The 22,718-nt window shown below is 41.3% G+C and overlaps 1 protein-coding gene across 2 annotated transcripts in view; it reads left to right on the top strand.

The window, feature by feature from the left end:
• The window catches only part of LOC141087923 (follistatin-related protein 4-like), a 1,467,590-nt gene that overhangs the window by 1,416,490 nt on the left and 28,382 nt on the right, over window positions 1–22,718 (top strand). For both annotated transcript variants that reach the window (XM_073573783.1, XM_073573784.1), the window contains exons 13-14: window positions 4,333–4,482; window positions 6,824–6,931. In XM_073573783.1, coding sequence (XP_073429884.1) covers window positions 4,333–4,482; window positions 6,824–6,931 — 258 coding nt within the window. The remainder of the gene's footprint in view (window positions 1–4,332; window positions 4,483–6,823; window positions 6,932–22,718) is intronic.

Consider the following 22,718-nt stretch of genomic DNA (forward strand, 5'->3'; position numbering starts at 1 on the left):
GGCAGGGGGCCCGGTCGCTGTTCCCCGTCACACACAGCGATCTCGCTGGTGAGATCGCAGTGGCATCACAAAATCAGCAATCCTGCTAGCGATATTGCTGTGTGTGACGGGGCCTTAACATTGATGTTGGAACATCAAGACTGGGCCACGAGATATCTGAAGACAGATTTTTAAAGGATTTTATGGACTAGTGAGATGGGTTAAGATAAGATTGACTTTTGAATAGGGATGAGTGGAAGTTTGGGTTTGTCAGGTTCAGTGGAACTTTAGTCCAAAGTTCCGTTCGGGTAGCAGAACTTGACCTCAACATGACCCTAAACCCGAACCTCATATATGTCAATGGGAACCTGATCTTTGGTGCTGTAAAATGGTCACAAAAAGGGTTAGGGGGCTGAGAAAGGAAGCAAAATGAAGATAAGAGGAGGAAAATTGACCTGCAAACAAATGTGAATAAGAAAATTACTTAAAATAACAGAATATAAAATAATAAATAAAAAAAGAATAATCTTGAACCAGGAGGTCCAAGTGGAAGAATGGATCAGTGCCTTGTTGTGCAATTTACGGTACTTGTTAATAAATAAATGGAAAAAAAAAACAAAGTGGGGTCCCCCCCTCTTTTTAACAACCAGTCAAGGGAAAGCAGACAGCTCTGAGCTGGTCTTATTAAGCTGGGAAAGAGCCAATATCTATGGACCTTCCCAGCCTATTAATATCATCCCCCTGCTGTCTGCTTTGCCTTTGGTTATTAAAAATGGGGTGACCCTAAAAAGATTTCTTGGGGTCATCCCTATTTTTTAATAACCAGCTAAGGCAAAGCAGACAGCTGGAGGCTGATATTAATAGGCTGGGAAGGTCCATGGATATTGGTCCCTTCCGAGATTAATAAGACCATCTCTCAGCTGCCCAATAAATGTTGAATTCATTAGATGCGCCAATTCTGGCGCTTAGCCTTGGCTCTTCATGATTGCCCTGGGGAGGTGGCAATTAAGGTAATAGTTTTTGGGGTTGATATCAGTTGTGTAATGTGAGCTAGCATCATGCCCAAGGATTAATAATGGAGTGGCGTGTTATCAGACACATCCATTACTAACCCAGTAATAAAAAAAAACACACAGGAAAAAATACTTTACTTTAATAAATTCTCCCCCATAGCTCATTCACCAATTTATAAAAAAATGAAGATCCAACATAATCCAGGTAATCTGCAATTGTCCAAAAATGAAGACCTGAAACACATAAAAACAGCTAATGAAATAAAAACAAGAAACACTCCCTCATTCACTAATTTATCAAGGGAAAAAAATGATGATTCATAGGTAACGAATGGTCATGTCCCATGGGCGATGACATCAGTAGCATCACCTTTGGGACAGGATGGTGAGTTACCTATGCAGGTTTCACTAAAGAATCATTAGACTTTGTGGAAACACCATGGATATCGTCAGAACTGCTGTGCTTATTTTTTCAATAATATATAGGTAAGTCAGGGAATGTGTGCAGGAGTCTTTATTCAAATAAACTTCTCTCACTGTGTGTGTTTTTTTCTTCTAAATGCGGGGTTAGTAATGAGGGTTTCTGATAGACGCCTCTCCACTACTAACCCCTGGGCTTGATGCCAGCTGACATTAAACAGCTGATATCAACCAGGGCAATCAGGAAGAGCCAAGGGTAAGTGCCAGAATTGGCACATATAAAGGAGGTCCCATTTCTGGGGTGGCTGATGGCTGGTCTTATTAGGCTGGGAATGAGCTTTGTCTGTCGTCTTTGCCTTAGCTTGTTATTAAAAATAGGGGGGATCCCACTCAAATTTTTTTAGGGTCCTCCCATTTTGAGTCAATAAAGGAAAAACAGACAGCTGTGGGCTGATATTAATAGGCTGGGAAGGTCAATGGATATTGGCCCCTTCCCAGCATAATAAGACCAGCTCAGAGCTATCTGCTTTCCCTTGACTGGTTATTAAATATACAGTGTGTTTGCTCATCCCTACTCTTGATCCATCATTTGGATGGTCCCATGGCTGTATCAATAATGGACACAGACTTCCACTTCGACTCCTTAAACAGAAAGGTTAAGGTTTGGTACTGCAATGGTCTGGTATTAGGAGAGGTGAGCTAATAAAACCTTCTTGGGTTGAATATGAGCTCAAAATAAACTCCCAAACCTACTGACAGTTTTTAGAAGACACTTTCTTTTAGTAGTTGTACAGGAAAAAGTCTGTAACTTTAAAGAAAGCCATGAACTTTTTGCACGACAATGCTCCATCACGTGTGTCAAAGTCTCCACTGGTTCACTGGCGGGTAAAGGCCTTAAACATGAAAGAATAATGACTTAGTCCCTTCCTCACCTAACCTAAACCCTATTGAGAACTTGTAGACCCTTGCTAAATGGGAGATTTACGGTGAAGGATAACAGTGTGCTATTCAAGAACAGTGTTTGGGAGACTGTCCAAAAAAATGATCATCAATAGATAAAGAAACTGACAGACTCCGTGGTTGAAAGGCTTATGACTGGTATTGAAAATAAAAGTTTTATAGTTATTATTCTCACTTTTACAGATGAAAATAAACAACTAAGCCTGGAAAATTTACATTTTTCATTTAGTTGCATAATAATTCTGCACACTTTTTCTTGTCCAGTTTCTCAGCACACATGCATATTTTCCTAAGAAAAACAAAAACCTCACTTTTACTTTCTTAGATATTCAATTAATTTAGCCTTTTGGATTGACCTACAGCACTGTAGTTCAATTATCCCCTTAACCCACGGAGGTAGGAGGTATTTTCGTTTTTGCGTTATTGTTTTTTACTCCCCTTCTTCCCAGAACCTTAACTTTTTTATTTTTCTATCAATATGGCCTTGTGAGGGCTTTTTTTTTTGCGGGACAAGTTGTACTTTTGAACAACACCATTGGATTTAAGAAATCATATACTGGAAAATGGGAAAAAAGTTCCAAGTGCGTGAAATTGCAAACAAAAGTGCAATCCCACAGTTGTTTTTCTATTTGCTTTTTTACTATGTTCACTAAATGCTAAAACTAACCTGCCATTATAATTCTTCAGGTCATTATGAGTTCATTGACACCAAACCTGTATAGGTCATTTTTTATCTAAGTGGTCAAAAAAAATTCCAAACCTTGTTAAAAAAATGCGCCTTTTTCCAATACCCTTAGAATCTCCATGTGTGAAGGCTTATTTTTTGCGCGATGAGCTGATGTTTCTAAAGATACCATTTTGTTGCAGATGCGATCTTTTGATCGCCCGTTATTGCATTTTAATGCAATGTCGCAGCAACCAAAAAATGTAATTCTAGCATTTTGACTTTTTTCTGACTAAGCCATTTAGCAATCAGTTGAATCCTTTCTTTATTTATAGATCGAGCAATTCTGAATGCGTCAACACCAAATATGTATATGCTTCCTTTTTATTGTTTTATTTTGAATGAGTCGAATGGGAGGCATTTGAACTTTTATTTATTTATTTATTTTTTAAAATTTTAAAAACTTTTTTTTTGTTTGGCATGCTTCAATATTCTCCATGGAAGACTAGAAGCAGCCACAAGCCAATCGACTCTGCTGCATACAGGCAATGATCAGATCGTCTTTATGCAGCATTATTACTCACTTGCTATGAGCAGCGACCACAGGGTTGTGCTCATAGCAATCTGGCTATGACAACCATAGAGGTCTGCAGGAGACGTCTGGTTGTCATACCAACCCATCGGTGACCCGCGATCATGTGCTGGAGGTCACCGATGGGCGGATTTCCGGCGCGATTGCTGTAAGTGCATGTTTAATACCACTGTCAAAGTTTGACAGCGGCATCTACCGGGTTAATAGCTACAGGTGCATCGCGATTCCAACCGTGGCTGTTCCGGGCACATGTCAGCTGTTCAAAACAGCTGACATGTGACGGTCAAGATGTGGGCTCACTGCCAGAGCCTACATCAAAGGGAGGGTGTCCGACATCGGTGTACTCTTACACCTGATATCGGAAAAGGGTTAATCATGAAAATCATTGCCTAATAATTGTGTACATATTAGATTACAGAAAAATATCATGTCTGAATTCAAATGTCCAATACTTTTGTTGTCCAGGCATATGAATCACTGCATGATGAGACTGGCAGCAACTTATATTGCCTTCCACATAGAGGACAGAAGAAGAGCATTCCTGTGTGTGTGGGAGTTGGAAGAGATAGCTGTCAGCTGAACAAGCTGTCTGAGATGTATGGGCACCTTGAGCTCTATTGTACAATTCCTTTTTATTAACATGTCAACAACCAAAATGAGCCATAGTAAATCTTTTCAGTAACCTGCTCTAATTGTCTACTTAGGAAGAGATGTGTCAGCAAACTGAAGGAAACCCCGATCAATTGTGTTCATGGTCTTCAGCCATCAATGTGAGGGAAAAATACATATATGTCTCCCAGCCGGACCAGAACAGGTTATTAATAATTGACATCCAGATGCAGAAAGTTAAACAGGTACTAGTTCATAAAATAACAAATATTCTAAGTTGCCGATCAGAATCTGTGATTGCACCAGGAGAACAGTTTTGAAGAAGCCAACTTTTAAGTGGTATCATCACATATGATCTCATTTATCCAAACTGTCTAACAGAAGATTGCCATTGTTAGCCATAGTAACAAATAACAGTGCAACTTTTAGTTTACTGCCGTAAATTAAGAATGGAGGTATTATTGGTTAATATGGGTAACAATATTTCTGGTGGATAGTTTTATTAAAATGCATGTATTTCAAACTACAATTAACATAGAGAGTTGTAAAGGACATTGGTCCACATTTGGCAACAATGAAATAGTTGGAATGACACATATTTTATATAATGGTGTTAACCTTCTAATTAAATTTGTGAATATAGAATTGTCGAACAGTTTGAATGAGCATTTGTATATCTGTGCCATTAACTGATTTTTAGTCTTCAGCGTTTGTGGAATTTCTGCAGAGAACATGAGTGTTAATCTCCTGCTGATCAGTTCCAAATTCACCTGATTGATGGCATAAGTCACATTTTCTTAGACAATGGGGGACAAATCTGAGCTCATGAGATGCAGAGAAATATTTCATTGTGTATTTCGCTAAATTAAAGTCAGTAGATTACTGGATGAAGGGCTGGGATAATTTTTAAACTGTTTGTACATGTTCCATGTTGACTTTACCTATGAAGAGGACAATTTTTTACACCAGCTTTTGCTTAAAGAACTACACATTCCTGTACGAAGTAGCTTCAATGTACATACAATTTTTTAAAATATTTTTATTTATCTCCACTGTGTTTTGGAGATACACGGCACCAAAATAACTGGCACCTAATTTATTCAAATGGGTGTTTCATTCATTCAGCTTGGTGGGCTTGTACTTTGATGCTTGTATGACACTGTCCAATCACAAGAAAGCAACGTCCATAGGTAGGAGAAAGTAGACGCCCAGAGTTCTGACCTAAGTATAACGTCCATCGAAGTCTTGAACTGTGCTAACATGGTCACGTAAAACTTTACAACAAAGCTGACTCCTTCCTTCCTAAGAGTAATACTTACCCTCAGTTCTTGGCTGATCCTATAATGCTCCTCACTTTAAGGGTAGGTTCACATGATTGATTTCTCCACTTCTGAGAAAAACGTTCCGATTATTCAGATCAGAATTTGATCAGAGTTGCATCAGCTTTTCTTGGACGTGGAGGTCAGGAATTGCACCGCACAAGACCACACTGACAATTCCTCCCTGTCTCCCACTCTAACAGTAACAGCAGAATTACGGCTCCTGCACATGAAAGATTTTCTCATATGAGTGCTATCCGTGACTTGCATGGATAGCACTGTGCACATGTCCAATCTTTTCATTGGACCGAGTGGTCCTCGAAAAAATCAGACATATTTGAGTGTGGGCTAAAAATCGGCTAGGCTAGTCCATGGGTCTGTGAAAATATTGGACAGCACTTGGATGCCATCTGATTTTTATGAAATGATGCCACTTTGATCAAAGTCTGGTATAAATAATTGAACAGTTTTTCCTTGGATGTGGAGAAATCAGCCATGTGAACTTATTGTAAGAGTGAGGAGCATCGTGGGATGAGTCAAGCACTGAGGGTAATATTATTGCTAGAGAGACTTCAAGACTTCAGTGGGTGGTTCATTTTGATCAGAACTGTGAGCATCTACTTTTTCCTACCTAGCCTACCTAGGGACTTTGCCTTTTTATGATAGCATAGCAGAAGAAAACTACATGACCACAAAGCTGAGCAAAATAAAATGCCCAGTTTAAAGAAAGTGCCATGTATATCCACAAAGGAGTCGAGAGAAAGAACGTTATGTACATTCCTTCTACTAAGACATGGAATGAATGGCTTATAGGGCATACATTAGTGAAAGGCCCTAATCCCCTTTAAAGTTAGAAGACAAAAGTTGCAAATTTCCCACAACTTTAAGTACAACTTTTTTGTCTTGTGCTATTTATGCCAAAATTAGTCATAAACCAAAAAATAAATGTGGGTCATTAATTTCTTATTTCAGCATTATTATAAAGATGTTTCAATTTGTAGCATCTGGTTATATTTATTATAACTATAATTACAGTACTTTTATTGCTCCTTTGAAATCCTTTTTATTTGTTACTAGCTACTGTTTTTTGTGTGAAAAGGTTGATGTTTAATAGTCACTAATTACGTGGATGCATTGCTATAGTACCTTTTTTGTTAATGTTTATATATGTACTGTGGCAGGATGTGCCCCAATTACATGTGAGAATGCTCCTGTGCTAATACATTTAACTTTAGTCATGTAATTATGATTTTTGCCTTTTTTGAAGACAATACAAGTTGACCCATATCCCGCAAAATTACTTTATGACAAATCCCATGACCAAGTCTGGATTCTTAGCTGGGGAGATATAAATAAGTCACATCCATCTTTACAGGTATGTAGATTTGTATGGACATAAAATATAAATATTTTATCATAATTAATTGCTGTATATTTTGCCTTAAGTGGTTAATGCATGACAAATGTTAAGTGAGAAGAACATCTACTTTCCAAAACTTATTTTAACTTGCTTTCAATGTTGACTTCAACATTTTACTTGATTTCACCAGTTCAGGGTATGACATGAAGATGAACACTGGCCAGTCGACTTTTATTTTTTCCCTTTTGAAGTTGTCATTGGGCCCCACAAGGGCGCAATGGTTAGCACTATAGATGAGTGAGCAAATAGATTCATGTAAAACTTTTTTCTATTAAAATTTTCAAAAATTTTGCATTTGCTAAAAAGATATTTAGCTGAACGATAAAGAACCATCAAAAAGTAAAAAAATTATTAAAGAACTAGATTAAGGCCCGATGCTATCGCATCGAGAGGATAGTGACACACCTCTTGCCATGTTAACCCTCAATACACACACACCTCCTCAACACACACTCCTCTCACCTTTCACCATCTCCACTCACATCCACTCACTCTTTCACTCCACATACGACCCTTTCTCTCACTCCGTCTCTCATACTCACACTGTCATCGTCGCTGCTCCATGATCCCCGACATCTTCTTCCGCCGGCGCCATCCTGGATCCCGACGTTGTCCACGCCGGCGACATGTTCTTGCGGCCATGCCATCTTGAGTATTCTGAAATCCTGCAAGTGGACATTAGTGGAGATAGTGAAAGGTGAGAGGAGTGTATGTTGAGGAGTGGTGTGTTGAGGGTTAACATGGCAAGAGGTGTGCTGTGACGTCACCAGTTATAACTGGACGGAAGTTGTTACAACCCGGAAGCTGCTTCGCGCATTTATTATAGTAGATTAAGGCCCGATGCTATCGCATCGAGAGGATAGTGACACACCTCTTGCCATGTTAACCCTCAATACACAAACACCTCCTCAACTCACCACACCGCCTCAACACACACTCCTCTCACCTTTCACCATCTCCACTCACGTCCATTCACTCTTTCACTCCACATACGACCCTTTCTCTCACTCCGTCTCTCATACTCACACCGTCATCGTCGCTGCTCCACGATCCCCGACATCTTCTTCTGCCGGCGCCATCCTGGATCCCGACATTGTCCACGCCGGCGACATGTTCTTGCGGCCATGCCATCTTGAGTATTCTGAAATCCTGCGAGTGGACATTAGTGGCTCACCATTGTCATTTTGAAACATGACTGCTACTTCACTGACAGTGGGATTATTGTAGCGTCGAGGGTCTTGAGTACGATCTTGTTTAATAGCCATAGTGATGTTTGGCATGACAGTTCCGTTTTGTAGTGATTTAATTTTTTCTTGTTCTTCCACATCACGTAACATTTGATAAGCTTCCACAAAAGGATTAATAGTTTGGATTTGAAGGGCAATAATGTTCATTAATGTAGGATGACATTTTTGATTTTCTTTACATCGTAAGCGTTGTTCGTTTGCGGTAGTGGTATCGAGAATGTAAAGTTGGGCAAATGCACGTTGCTGGTCATCTGAGGGATGTAGTGTTTCAGTTCTATGATAGATCTGGCCATGTATGCGGAAACAGTATGGGCCATATCCAGGAGGTGGTGAAATATTTGCACCCATGGAGGCAAAAGCAAAGGAACTGTTAATACTTCGAATGTTATCCATGAAATTTTTGCTAAATTCACTTTGCCCTTTCAGCAAACGTGTAAAGACATCAGGATATTGTAGTATGGGTACATGGACTTTACCCTTCTGACAGCAGAGCGTAAAGTTGTTATCAGAAGGTATCTCTGCTACAAAATGCAAAGCTTCGCAATGCTCACATACATGGGTCATGTCACCACAGCTGTGTTCGGTAATACTAATTTCATCATTAGTGAAAATGTGAGGTTGTAGTAGAAGTGCATGTCCAACTGATGGGGTGCGCCTAGTTTTGAGACCAACGTATATTTGTCTTGGTTGCACTTTCTGCGGGCTAACTGCAGCTTGTATGTGAAGAAACTGTGCGTTGGTATTGACTAATGGTGGTATTGATAGGGAAGAAACAGATTGCTGATTAGTTATGTCAGTGAACGGCATTTAGGATGAAGTGTGGTAGTAACTTGTTCCACATGCTGATGTGGAAGCATCCTGTTGTGAGTCTACTAATAATGATGAGGAAGAAGCCGTCTGTTGTTGGCGGTGATGGCGTGTAGAGGCTTCTTCAGCCAATGTAATAGATTTAGACTTAGGGGATTCGTGTGTGAGACGACGGCGTTTATAAGCCTTAATCTTGTCAAGTCGATGCTGTTTTTCCTCAGGAGTCTCATTAGCACGGCGTTGTTTTTGTCGTAGTGCTAAAGCTGCTTTCCTTTCACTGGCATTGGCATACTGTGCATCGGTATTGAATGGTGGTATTGATAGGGCAGAAACAGATTGCTGATTAGTTATGTCAGTGAACGGCATATGGGATGAAGTGTAGCAGTAAATTGTTCCACATGCTGATGTGGAAGCATCCTGTTGTGAGTCTAATAATAATGATGAGGAAGAGGCCGTCTGTTGTCGGCGGTGACGGCGTGCAGAGGCTTCTTCAGCCAATCTTATGGATTTAGAGTTAGGGGATTCGTGTGTGAGGCGACGGCGTTTATAAGCCTTAATCTTCTCAAGGCGATGGTGTTTTTCCTCAGGAGTCTCATTAGCACGGCGTTGTTTTTGTCGTAGTGCTAAAGCTGCTTTCCTTTCACTGGCATTGGCATACTTTTTGTTATGACTCATGTTGGCACAGGTAAAGGAGTCTATTTGGCAGTTATCTGGCAGTGAAGAAGGCATCCTGGAGTATTGTAGAGTAAACAGATACTAATTGACCCTGTAATTGCCCAGCAGTAGTTATGAAGTGGTAGTGGCAAATTGGCCCTGTAGTTAGACACCGGCAGAGGAGCAAGGCAGCAGTAGTTATGGTGGTAGAGGCAAATTGGCCCTGTAATTAGACACTGGCAGAGGAGCAAGGCAGCAGTAGTTATGGCGGTAGAGGCAAATTGGCCCTGTAATTAGACACCGGCAGAGGAGCAAGGCAGCAGTAGTTATGGTGGTAGAGGCAAATTGGCCCTGTAATTAGACACCGGCAGAGGAGCAAGGCAGCAGTAGTTATGGCGGTAGAGGCAAATTGGCCCTGTAATTAGACACAGGCAGTGAACAGTCAGAGGAGCAAGGCAGCAGTACTTATGGCGGTAGAGGCAAATTGGCCCTGTAATTAGACACCGGCAGAGGAGCAAGGCAGCAGTAGTTATGGCGGTATTGGCAAATTGGCCCTGTAATTAGACACCAGCAGAGGAGCAATGCAGCAGTAGTTATGGCGGTAGAGGCAAATTGGCCCTGTAATTAGACACCGGCAGAGGAGCAAGGCAGCAGTATTTATGGCGGTAGAGGCAAATTGGCCCTGTAATTAGACACCGGCAGAGGAGCAAGGTAGCAGTAGTTATGGCGGTAGAGGCAAATTAGCCCTGTAATTAGACACCGGCAGAGGAGCAAGGCAGCAGTAGTTATGGCGGTAGAGGCAAATTGGCCTTGTAATTAGACACCGGCAGTAAACAGGCAGATGACCAAAGCAGCAGTAGTTATGGCGATAGAGGCAAATTGGCCCTGTAATTAGACACTGGCAGAGGACAAAGGCAGCAGTAGTTATGGCAGTATAGGCAAATTGGCCCTGTAATTAGACACCGGCAGAGGACAAAGGCAGTAGTTATGGCGGTATAGGCAAATTGGTCCTGTAATTAGACACCGGCAGAGGAGCAAGGCAGCAGTAGTTATGGTGGTACAGGCAAATTGGTCCAGTAATTAGACACTGGCAGTAAACAGGCATAGGACCAAGGCAGCAGTAGTTATGGTGGTACAGGCAATGCCAAGCGTCCGCACAGCAAGTCGGCATGAGGTAAATGACGCAATTTCATGAATGCAAGATGGCGTCGGCGAAATCTCACGAGATTTCGCCGACATCGTTAACACCTCTTGCCATGTTAACCCTCAACACACCACACCGCCTCAACACACACTCCTCTCACCTTTCACCTCCACTCATGTCCACTCACTCTTTCACTCCACATACATTCCTTTCTCTCACTCCGTTTCTCATACTCACACCGTCATTGTCGCTGCCCCGACATCTTCCTCCGCCGCCGCGATCCAGACGTTCTCCAGGCCGCTGACATGTTCTTGCGGGACGCCATCTTGGATTTCGTGAAATCCCGCGATATTCAAGATAGCGTCGCCGCAACAACATGTCGCTGGCGTGGACGACATCGGGATCCAAAAAGATGGCGTCGGTGAAATCTCGCGAGATTACGCCGACGCCATTTTGGATCCCGATGTCGCCCACGCCAGCGACATATTCTTGCGGGACGCCATCTTGGATGTCGTGAAGTCCCGCGATATTCAAGATGGCGTCGCCGCAACAACATGTCGCTGGCATGGGCGACATTGGGATCCAAAATGGCGTCGGCGTAATCTCGCGAGATTTCGCCGACGCCATCTTTTTGGATGCCGATGTCGTCCACGCCAGCGACATATTGTTGCGGCGACGCCATCTTGAATCTCGCGGGATTTCACGACATCCAAGATGGCGTCCCGCAAGAACATGTCGGCGGCCTGGAGAACGTCTGGATCCTGGATCGCGGCGGCGGAGGAAGATGTCGGGGCAGCGACGATGACGGTGTGAGTATGAGAAACGGAGTGAGAGAAAGGAACGTATGTGGAGTGAAAGAGTGAGTGGACATGAGTGGAGGTGAAAGGTGAGAGGAGTGTGTGTTGAGGCGGTGTGGTGTGTTGAGGGTTAACATGTGCGTGTGTGTGTGGTGACGTCACCGGTTACAACTGGACGGAAGTTGTTACAACCGGAAGCTGGTTAGGGCATTTATTATTATAGATGAAACCTATACTCAACTGACTACACACCCCTCTGTCCCCTCCACTCGTACCTTTCACTCATCCATTCCTTGTCACATCTAACTGATCATTGTGAGGAGTGCTCAATTCTTGGACTTCTTCACAATAAGATGGGACTTATGGCTCTGTTAAGGCCCGGGATTGTTCTGCACTTGCGTGTGTCATGATGTGGCAACATTCCGAGTGCTTGCGCAGAACTGTCCTGGGCATCATCAGAGCCAGTAGTCCTAGGCCTAGCATGAGGAGGCCCAGGGCTTCTGTGCTTATGGCAGCGATCAGAAGATGAAAGGTGGAATGAGCAAGTCATACTGAGGAGTCACGGGGGCCAAAGAGGTGAACAGTAAGGTAGATATCAGCATTTTTTTTTTACATATTATGCTCATTAATCCTCGGTGATCTCGAGAGACTTCGGAGCATATTAATGAACATTCAGTTCAGAGTTAATAACTCGAAATCAAATTTTGCAATTTTGTCATTTAATAGTCTGTTTGCACAGACACATTGGGCTTCAGAAACACATGGAATCATCTAGGATAGATTGTTCAGCACCTATGGACTGCAATTGTTCTTGGCAGCTCACATTCTTTTTAGAAAGGATGATGCACTCCCGAGAACAGTGATTTTTGAAAACCGAAAGATCGTTTCACTTTACAATTGAGCACATTGCTTGTTTGTCCGGTAATAAACAGCCTTTTTATGTTGCACAAATATCATAAATCATGATAGAGAGCTACACATGAAGAAAAGTTGAAATGTATATAGATAGAACCTGGAGAGCATTCCAGCATTGAAAGCACTTCCTGAAAAAGGCACAAGGAAAAATGCCATTTTAGCGCAAAAACAGCAATATTTTACATTGGACTAATGAGCAGTTTTATTTTTAAACAGTAATTTTTCTAACGGCATTGTGCTAACAGTAATTGTTTGTAATATATAACAACAAAAAATATTCTGGTTTATTCGCTACATGTACCAGAAATTTTATTTGGCTTAAATTCATGGGTTGCACAACATTTATCATATGTATTACATATATTAGACTTTTTTAATAAATGTGCCAAGGTGTGTTTTTTCCTTTCAAAAAGTGGATGAAGAAAGTGTCATGAGCTTAATAGCTATCTATATTTGTACACTAAAAGTGCGCCAAAAATTGTCACAACTTTGTGGACCAAAGTAAGCCGACTAACAAATGGTATAAACTTAGGGAGGAATGTAAGAAAGAGGATATCCCAGACTTTGGTGTTTTTACCTTATGGGACTAAGAACTTAATGGTAGGTAGTTGCTAACAACCTACCTGCAAGCTCAGAGCGGTCATGAAACGCTACCAATTGCGATTCCATTGGTTAGTGTATTCTCCTTCCGTTCGTTCTACTTTGTCTATGGTGCATCACTGGCAATGTCATTGAAAGCAGGTTCCTTGCTACCTTACTGGATGGAGCCAGCTATCAATCAACATGAAGTCAGCAGTGACACCCCGTCGACAAAGCAGATTAAAAGAGAAAGAGCTCCCTGTTAACATGAGGTCAAACAAAGCTGCAAAAACGCTGGGAGAGATTGTCGCCAGACACAATAGGCACGTAGTTAAAAACAACCTATCAATAAGTTCTTTGCTCTATGGGGAAAAATAAAAAAAGTCCCAAGTTACCCCTTAAAGGCTTTGGAGACAGTTTTCTGGCAATGAATGTCACAAATTTTATAATATCCAAAAAATATATCAAACATTTTTTTACGCTTTGACAAATGTGACACAAATATTATCATAGCTTTGTCACAAGGTGAAGTGTTATTAAAAAGTTTCCTTATAATAACTTTCCCCCTAGAAAGTCTAAACATGCACCAGATTTGTCAACCAGCATAATATATTTTCAATAAATTTGGTGCATTTAAGAGTTTTAGGTCAAAGTTTACACTGTCAAAGTTAGACAGCTTTAGCAAATCATCTCTGTTGTGTTTTGCAAAAGTATGCTGGACTTAAATTTGATTTTTTAATATATGTTTGTAAAATGTTACATGTAGCCATAGATTTGCATCTGTCCTTCTTCGTTAGTGAGCAAGCTGGATAAATTCAGGTGTTTCATTCTGGATTTCCCTAAATCGGTATTCACCAACCTTTCTTACCATGAGAGAAACATTCTGCGCTAAAAATTGGACACAAGCCAGATTCTAAGCCCATTCCCACAAAATTCTGACACCAAGAACCGCGTATAAAGACAACCAGAGCTTGACCACAAAAAGAAAAGTGACCTTGTCTGCCTTCCCTTAGGCTGCGTTCACACGTTGCGGTTTTTTCGTGTTTTCGCGATGGTTTTTAACGCGCGATTTTGCCGCGAAAACACAAAAAAACAGCATCCCATGCAATCCTATGGGATTCTGTAATGCTGTGCTAATGCTGCGGATTTTCCCGCGGTGGAATCGCATCGCGAAAAAATACGCAGCCTGCTCATTAATTTTGCGGAATCGCGGCGATTCCGCCCACATAGGAATGCATTGTTCTGCTTACTTTCCGCATGTGGCTGTGCCCACCATGCGAAAAGTAAGCAGAACATTTGTGGATAGTACCCAGGCGGTGGAGGAGAGGAGACTCTCCTCCAAGCTGTGGGTACCATATCCCTGTAAAAAATAGAATTAAAATAAAAAATCGGGTTATATTCACCTTCCGGCGTCCCGCGCAACCTTACCGATGCTCCCGCCAACTCCCGTTCCCAGTAATGCCTTGCGGCAAGGACCTGTGATGACGTAGCGGTCTCATGAGACCGCTACAGTATCGCGAGAATGCTACATCATCAAAGGTCTCGCAAGGCATTACTGGGAATGGGAGCATCGTGATGATCGGGAACGCTGCGCGGGACGTCGGAAGGTGAGAAAACCACGATTTTTTATTATTTTCAACATTAGATCTTTTTACTACTTATGCTGCATAGGCAGTCTCAATAGTAAAAAGTTGGTCACACTCATCAAACACTGTGTTTGATGAGTGTGATCAACCTGTCAATCAGTTCTCCAAGCGATGTTACAGATCGCTTGGAAAACGCTAGCATTCTGCAAGCTAATTAAGCTTGCAAATCGCTAGTTTTTATGCGGGAAAATTGCGGGAATTTAAAATGCAGTTTTCCCGCGGAATGGAATTCCGGAATTCCCGCGGTAACTTCCGCGGGAGTTCCACAACGTGTGCACATAGCCTTATATTATAAGGTTTATACAGTGTAAAAGTTTTGGCACATCTGGTCAAAATTATTGTTATTATGAATAGTTAAGCAAGTTGAAGTTGAAAGAGCTCTAAAAAGCCTAAATTTAAATATAACACATTTCCTTTGTAGTTACGCAAAAAATATACTGTACATAGAATAATCTTTTACAATAGAAAAATTACAAAAAGGTAAATGTTTGATCAAGGTTTCAGATCAAAGACAGTTATGGCTTGTTCACTATCATCATTAGGAAAGGATAGGTGATGCAAAATTCCCAGCTTTATAAAAATCCAGCCTCCTCTAACCTTGATAAAAAAAAACATCAGCCATGTGTTCTTTTAAGTAGCTGCCTAGCACTCTGAAAATGAAAATGGTGGAATTCAACAAAGCAGGAGAAGGTTATAAGAAAATATCAGTATTTTCAAGTCGCCCTTTCCTTAGTTTAAAATGTAATTAAGAAATGCCAATTAAAAGGAACAGTGGAGGTCAAGATAAGATCTGGAAGACCAAGCAAAATTTCAGTGAGAACTGCTCATAGGATTGCTAGAAAGGTAAATTTGAACCCCTGTTTGATTACAAAAAAAGCTTCAGAAAAATTATGCAGACTCTCTGTAACACCATTGCCTGCATCCATGCATGGTTTTCTTTTCCCTACAATGCAGGGGCACTAACTTACTCATCACTCCTGGCCATGCTGCAATTTGCTTGTCCTCTGCTTGCTGTGAATATTTCCTGGCAGCATGTTTAAGGCACATGTGCTGAAACTTCTTGGTCCTTAAAGAGACAGTGGGTTTGCTCCTAATGTGTCCTCAGCCAATTGCTGGGAGGCACTTTGTACTTAGGGCACCACTAGATGTTTGGAAGTGTCTGAGCAACATTCACTTATAGTGTGTGTGCAACTACTGAGTTGCCAGGTCTTGTCCTGTTTCTCATTTTGCCTGAACCTGTTGCCTTTGATTCCATCCCTCTCTGCACTTGGGGTTCCCATTCTGTCTGCACAAGCAGTTCCCAGTCTGCAGACTGTAACCTTTCTCATCTGTGTCCCAGTTCTTCCTGAAGCTGTTCCTGTTCATCCAGTCTTAACTGGGTCCTACCTCTGCAGTAAATCAGCTGTGCCCACTTGTACTTGTCTGTATATCAGTTTGCCCTCCAGCACCTTCTTTCCAGTATATCTGCCATGCCTACCTGCCTGCCTTTATATCAGCCGCACGTCCCTGCACCTACCAGTGCATCAGTTGTGCCTGCTGCTCCAACCTGCCTATATACTAGCCCTGTTTGCCTGTACTTGCTGCCTGTACATTGTCCAAACCTACCAGCGCCTCTCTGCATTCTAGCCATGGCTGCTAGTTCCTTTCTGTCTGCGAAACACCTGTGCCAGACAGTATACATGCAGTATGCACCTGCACCTGCCATTAGTGTCCTTTTCCTATTGGGTCAGCTGCTGTGCAACTGAGGTCTATCCTGGAGTAGCAGCTGGCATCCAGCCCAAGCCAAGTCTAACCCCACAATCAGGAGCTCTAGCAAAGAGTTGGGTATTTGCTTAGCAATGCCTCTCCAGGCTCTTCTCGGTCCACAGCATAGTGAGTTCATGAACCACGTGCACCTCCTGCACACGTAACACCCTGGAGTTTTGCTACATTGTTCTACTGTTCAGAGACACCTGCACAAATATGGCATTCATGGAAAAGTCATGAGAAGAAAATCTCTCCTGCATCCCAAGAAGTTTGGGTTGCCCAAACTTTTACATACCACTGTAGACAGGATACTTACATACTTACATTCAAGATTGCCAGGTTCCACCCAATCAATATTCTTACATCAAGCATGCTTATCACATTGTTGCATCCGGCTTCAAGCAACTCTGGTAGTATCACTAAAGCTCAAGCTTGGCATATTTATCTCAATCCAACCAATATGTGAGCATTCAGATCTGCTCTTCTGTGCAGACTTACTCAGAAAAGTCACTATGTGGAAACCTCCACTTCATAGCCGTTTGCTAGATTTGGTGCAAATGCACCTAGATGGCAGACAAGCCCAAAGCCATACATCATGGGCCCATGAGCCACAGGTTGGGGATCTCCGCCCTAAATTAAAGTATTTCTATTGTTTTTTATTTGAATGGAGAACATTGTCACATCCTACTTGATGTAAAGGGTTAGTCAATTTCTATACAAAATTAAACTCTTACATATTCCTCTTTACCTTGGCTGATTGGAATACTGTAACCTTTGTGGAGCGAAGATTATGCTATCAGTTTGCATTAGGGGTTTAATAAGTTATTTGCTTCATGTTGTATGAGCTCAGGATGTGGCATGGGGTTTGTTGGAAATGACTTCTTTTGTAGGTGGGTACAATGGGATGGCTAAGATCTATGACTGTAAGCCAAAACTAGGAGTGGTTCCATTCTAAGGAACAGATGCAAATCCTTCTGTGATGCAGTACAAGACACAGACAAGAATGAAGCACTGGGAAAGTGGCCTTCAACTGGTGATGCTTACATTACTTGACTACAATAGATACCAGTATAGACAGCTTTGTGTTCTTTTTGGAACATGCAAAAAAAGATACACTCAATTTGCTCTATTATTTTACTGTGTTTGTAACTATACCGCAAAAATAAAACAATGTGTAAATCTTTTAGTTTTCTGATAATATGAACATATTAATATTTCTATGTTTTAACTATAATATTCCACAATCAGAACATTAAAATCTGTTTGCTAAACATGTACATTTTGCCTTTAACAAAATAAACTTTGTTTCTCCATACAGAGAAGTGAGATGCCAGACTGTGACTGTGACTGTGATTTTCCCTGTGAACTGCAATCATTTTTTTTCATAGCCCTAAAATGTGTTATTTTGTGGATGCACTTAATTTGTTCTAAAATCACATAAAATACGTCATATTGAAGTAAGCTGGAGATAGAAAACAAATTTCTTGCAGAGTTGGAGCTTATAACATTGGGCTGCAAGACAAGGAAAAAATAATTAATTCTCCAAAACATTTCTTGCTATCTCTTAACAGAAGTATAATAGAATTTCCATTTGTGTTCTGGGTTCCTAACATGCAATTCAAAACTGTATAATGTAGGCAAAACTCCATATGTAATGTAGGCATGTACTCCATAAGGACAGGGATTGTTGTCCAAATTAATGGATGATTGATCAGAAAACTTAAATAGTCTTGTTAGGCGTCAGGTTCCTGTCGCTGCACAGCAGGAATCCCAAGCCTTGCCTTCGACGGTCTCCCCTTCCTCTCCAGCCGCAGAGGAGGCTGCTCAGCAGACTCGTCGGTCCCGGCGCTCTGCTCAGACCAGCACTGTGGGTTTGGTTGGTGCTGCCACCTCTGGTCCAGCTATAGCAATGCATGCTGGTCAGCAGCGAGCTACTCCCGAGACTAAGTCCTCCTTTCGGTCTATTGAGCATGCTCGTGGGACGATCTCTCATTGGAAATCGGAGGTCACATGCTCCGGTCCTTCTCCAGCTCGGATTGGACCATCAGGAAGGTCCCGGAAGGATGCTGCTATAAAAGATTTGCATGGCCGCTCGGCCATGCGCTAGTATAGACAGTAATTGGTAGTGATGTGTGTGATGATGAATGCTTATGAACCGCTGAATGACTCATTATGAAACCCCTTCCCTTTGATATGCATGTTGGTAGGGTTTAGAGTCCTGAGTCAGCACCAAGTGGTGGCACTGCATAGCGTCACAGTGCTTACAGCTTCTCTCACAAGTTATGCCAGAGAGTGTCATCTGCACGAGACACCTCTGTACCGCATACGCCGCAGTGTTTGTCTCAACTGTGCCGTGTGCAGTAACTGCGATTTCCAGTGCTAAGCTTAGGCTGGCTAGTGGCATCCGCCAGGGCGGTGCTGTATGCACGCAGTGTGGTAACACAACTGTCGGCTGCACCCTGTGACTGCTAACAGGGCACAGCATTTCTCTAGGGTTAATCCCTGGCACCACAGTAGCGGTTCCCTAAGCTGTAGTCTGTGAGGTAACAGGCTTAGGTGTCTCTTTCTGTGCCTCTGTGCTGTAACAGAGTTCGCTCCTGTGCACACCGGGTCAGCGGTTACTATGCCGGTGTTCAGCTAGTGTCCGCCATTACCAAACAGCAATTTACCATCTCTGCACGGTGGACTCCGGGTTGCGATAGCACTTTACTATATTTTATATTTAGTGTGATTTGCAACCCTAACAAGTCTTTCTTTATCCAAACTGGTATTTTTCTCAAATGTCTCCACATGCTTTTTTAAACGAGCCAGAAGAGCCCAAATTTTAACGTCTAATTGTCCTTTCTCAAATTAAGCATTAAAGGCGTTTTCCCACAAACAAAAGTTCATTTTAATCAATGGATTTTGGAATAATAACAATTTCCACAATAAGGTGTGTTTATAATAAAACATTTTCCTCTGCTGTGCAGTGTGTAGTGGCTGTGTCTCAACTCACAGGAACATGGTCTAATCATACCACAGCTCCTGGGCAGAGGAGAATGCAAAAGAGAGTATAAAGACAGGACAGGATAGGATCACAGAAAATAAAATTTGGTGAGTCTCAAAAATAGATAAAATCCTCAAATTTATTTCAAATATTTTAAAAGATCATATAAGTAGGCGATACATCTCAACGCGTTTCTGGCAAAAGCCCTTATTCACTGAGATCTTTAGCCAGAAACACGTTGAGATGTATCCCCTACCTATATGATCTTTTAAAATATTTGAAAGAAATTTGAGGATTTCATCTATTTTTGGGACTCGCCAAAATTTATTTTCTATGATAAGTCACAAGTCACGACTATTGGCTGGAGACCCACTACATTGCAAGACGGACTGAATCATAATATAGGACACGGTGAGGCTGTTTTTTTTGTTTGTTTTACCTTAGGATAGGATCACATCTCCTTTGCTGGGGAGGACGCAAAAGAGAGTATACAGAAAGGACAGCACAGGATCATAGCTAATTATTTCATTGAGGTAAATCATTTCACTGCCTGTTTTTAAAGAATGTTTTACCTCAAAGAAATTAGGGTGGGGTGATGAGCTGTGTTTCTCAGTGGCATCATTTCGGGGTACAAATAAATTGTTAAACTTTTATTAAATCCTTGTGGGAAAGCAAAATAGCAATTCTACTGCAATTTTTTCTTATGTTTCAAAATTTTCGCTGTCGTTCTGCACAAATTAAATATTAGCTTTATTCTGTGGGTTGATATGAATCTGGAAATGCCAAATTTACATAGTTTTATTCATGTTTTATCATTTTGTGCAAAAAGTACACACTTGGAAAAAATCATTTGTTTTTTGTGTCACCATATTCTGAGAGCTATAAATTATAAAATTTTCTACCAGCGGGGCTGCATGAGTACTTACTTTTTACTGTAGTTTTCATTGCTACCATAATGTGGTATATGCAACTTTTTGATGACTTTTTATTATACTTTTTAGGAGGCAAATTCAACACAAAAATGTAAGGCTGAAATTTATTTATTTATTACTTAAACACCATTCATCTCTCTTCATTGTACAATTCGGTTTGATCACTACAATTCTAAATCTATATAGGTTTGTTTTTATTTTGCAATTTTTGTGCAAAAAAAAAAAACCCTAAATAATGTAATTATTGTTTTTTTACTTTGGGTCTCCAAATTCTGACACCCACAACTATTTTTATTTTTTTGAGGCAAGATTAGCAGAAATTTTAATTCTAGCTCCATTTTTCATATTCTTTTATGGCATACAGTGGAGAAAACAGTATTTAGTCAGCCATCAAGTATTTGGTCATTAACAAAAGTTCACCTCAATAATTTGTTATGTATCCTTTGTTGGCATGACAGAGGTCAAACATTTTCTGTAAGTCTTCACAAGGTTGGCACACACTGTTGGTGGTATGTTGGCCCATTCCTCCATGCAGATCTCCTCTAGAGCAGTGATGTTTTGGGCCTGTCACTGGGCAACACGGACTTTGAAATCCCTCCAAAGGTATTTTATGGGGTTGAGATCTGGAGACTGGCTAGGCCACTTCAGGACCTTCATATGCTTCTTACAAAGCCACTCCTTCTTGGCACAGGGGTGTGCTTCGGATCATTATCATGCTGAAAGACCAATCCACGTTTCATCTTCTTGCTGATGGAAGGAGGTTTGCACTCAAAATCTCACATTACATGGCCCATTCATTCTTTCATTTACATGGATCAGTCGTCCTGGTGTCTTTGCAGTGAAACAGCCCCAAAACATGATGTTGCCACCCCCATGCTTCACAGTAGGTATGGTGTTCTTTGGATGCAACTCACCACTCTGTCTCCCCCAAACACGACAAGTTTTGTTTCTACCAAACAGTTCAATGTTGATTTCATCAGACCATATGACATTCTCCTAATACTCTTCTGGATAATTCAAATGCTCTCTAGAAAACTTCAAACGGGCCCAGACATGTACTGGCTTAAGTAGGGGGACATGTCTGGCACTTCAGGATCTGAGTCCCTGGCGGCATAGTGTGCTACTGATGGTTATGGTGGTCCCAGCTCTATGCAGATCATTTACTATGTCTCCCTGTGCTGTTCTGGGATTTTTGCTCAACGTTCTTGTGATCATTTTGACCCCATGGGTTAAGATCTTGCGTGGAGCCCCAGATCGAGGGAGATTATCAGTGGTCTTGTATGTCTTCCATTCTCTTATTATTTCTCCCACAGTTGATTTCATCAAACCAAGCTACTTGCCTATTGCAGATTTAGTATTCCCAGCCTGGTGCAAGGCTACAATTTTGTTTCTGTTGTCCTTCGACAGCTCTTTGGTCTTCACCATAGTGGAGTTTGGAGTGTGACTGATGGAGGTTGTGGACAGGTGTCTTTTATACTGATAACAAATTCAAACAGGTGCCATAACTATAGGTAATGAGTGGATTACAGAGGAGCCTCTTAAAGAAGAAGTTACAGGTATGTGAAAGCCAGAAATCTTGGATATTTTTAGGTGACCAAATACTTATTTTCCACTTTAATTTGAAAAATAAATCTTGCCAAATCAGACAAAGTGATTTTCTGGATTTGTTTTCTCATTTTGACTTTCATAGTTGTGGTCTACCTATGATGTCAATTACAGGCCTCTCTCATCTTTTTAAGTGGGAGATCTTGTACAATTGGTGGCTGACTAAAAACTTTTTTCCCCACTGTACACCGGGTATAATAAATAATAAAATAATTGTAGAGTGCAGGTTGTTTTAAATTCAGCAATGAAAAATGTGTGTTGTTTTATAAAATAACAAAAATTGTAACAAACACCTTACTAATTGTCCCTCCTCTTCTGCTGAAACTAACCTGCAGACTGCAGACTGTCTTAACCTGGCTGCATTAATGGCATGTCACCAATCTTTGCTTACAATGGTGGCATGTTGACAATACAAAGGTTACCATTTTGGCCAGTAAAGGCCCCCACACATATTAGATGTCTGTTGGCTGAACAATGCTCTGGCTGATTTATCAGGAGCCATCTCAGCCAGCTCTCCCATACACAGGAGATACAGTCATGGCCAAAAGTTTAGAGAATGACACAAATATTATATTTTCACATGATCTGCTGCCCTCTGGTTTTTATGTGTGTTTGTCAGATGTTTTTATCACATACAGAAATATAATTGCAATCATATTATGAGTAACAAAAGGTTATATTGAC

The sequence above is a fragment of the Dendrobates tinctorius genome, unplaced genomic scaffold (assembly GCF_039654945.1).
Source record: "Dendrobates tinctorius isolate UK_male_01 unplaced genomic scaffold, ASM3965494v1 ptg000036l, whole genome shotgun sequence".
Lineage (NCBI taxonomy): Eukaryota > Metazoa > Chordata > Amphibia > Anura > Dendrobatidae > Dendrobates > Dendrobates tinctorius.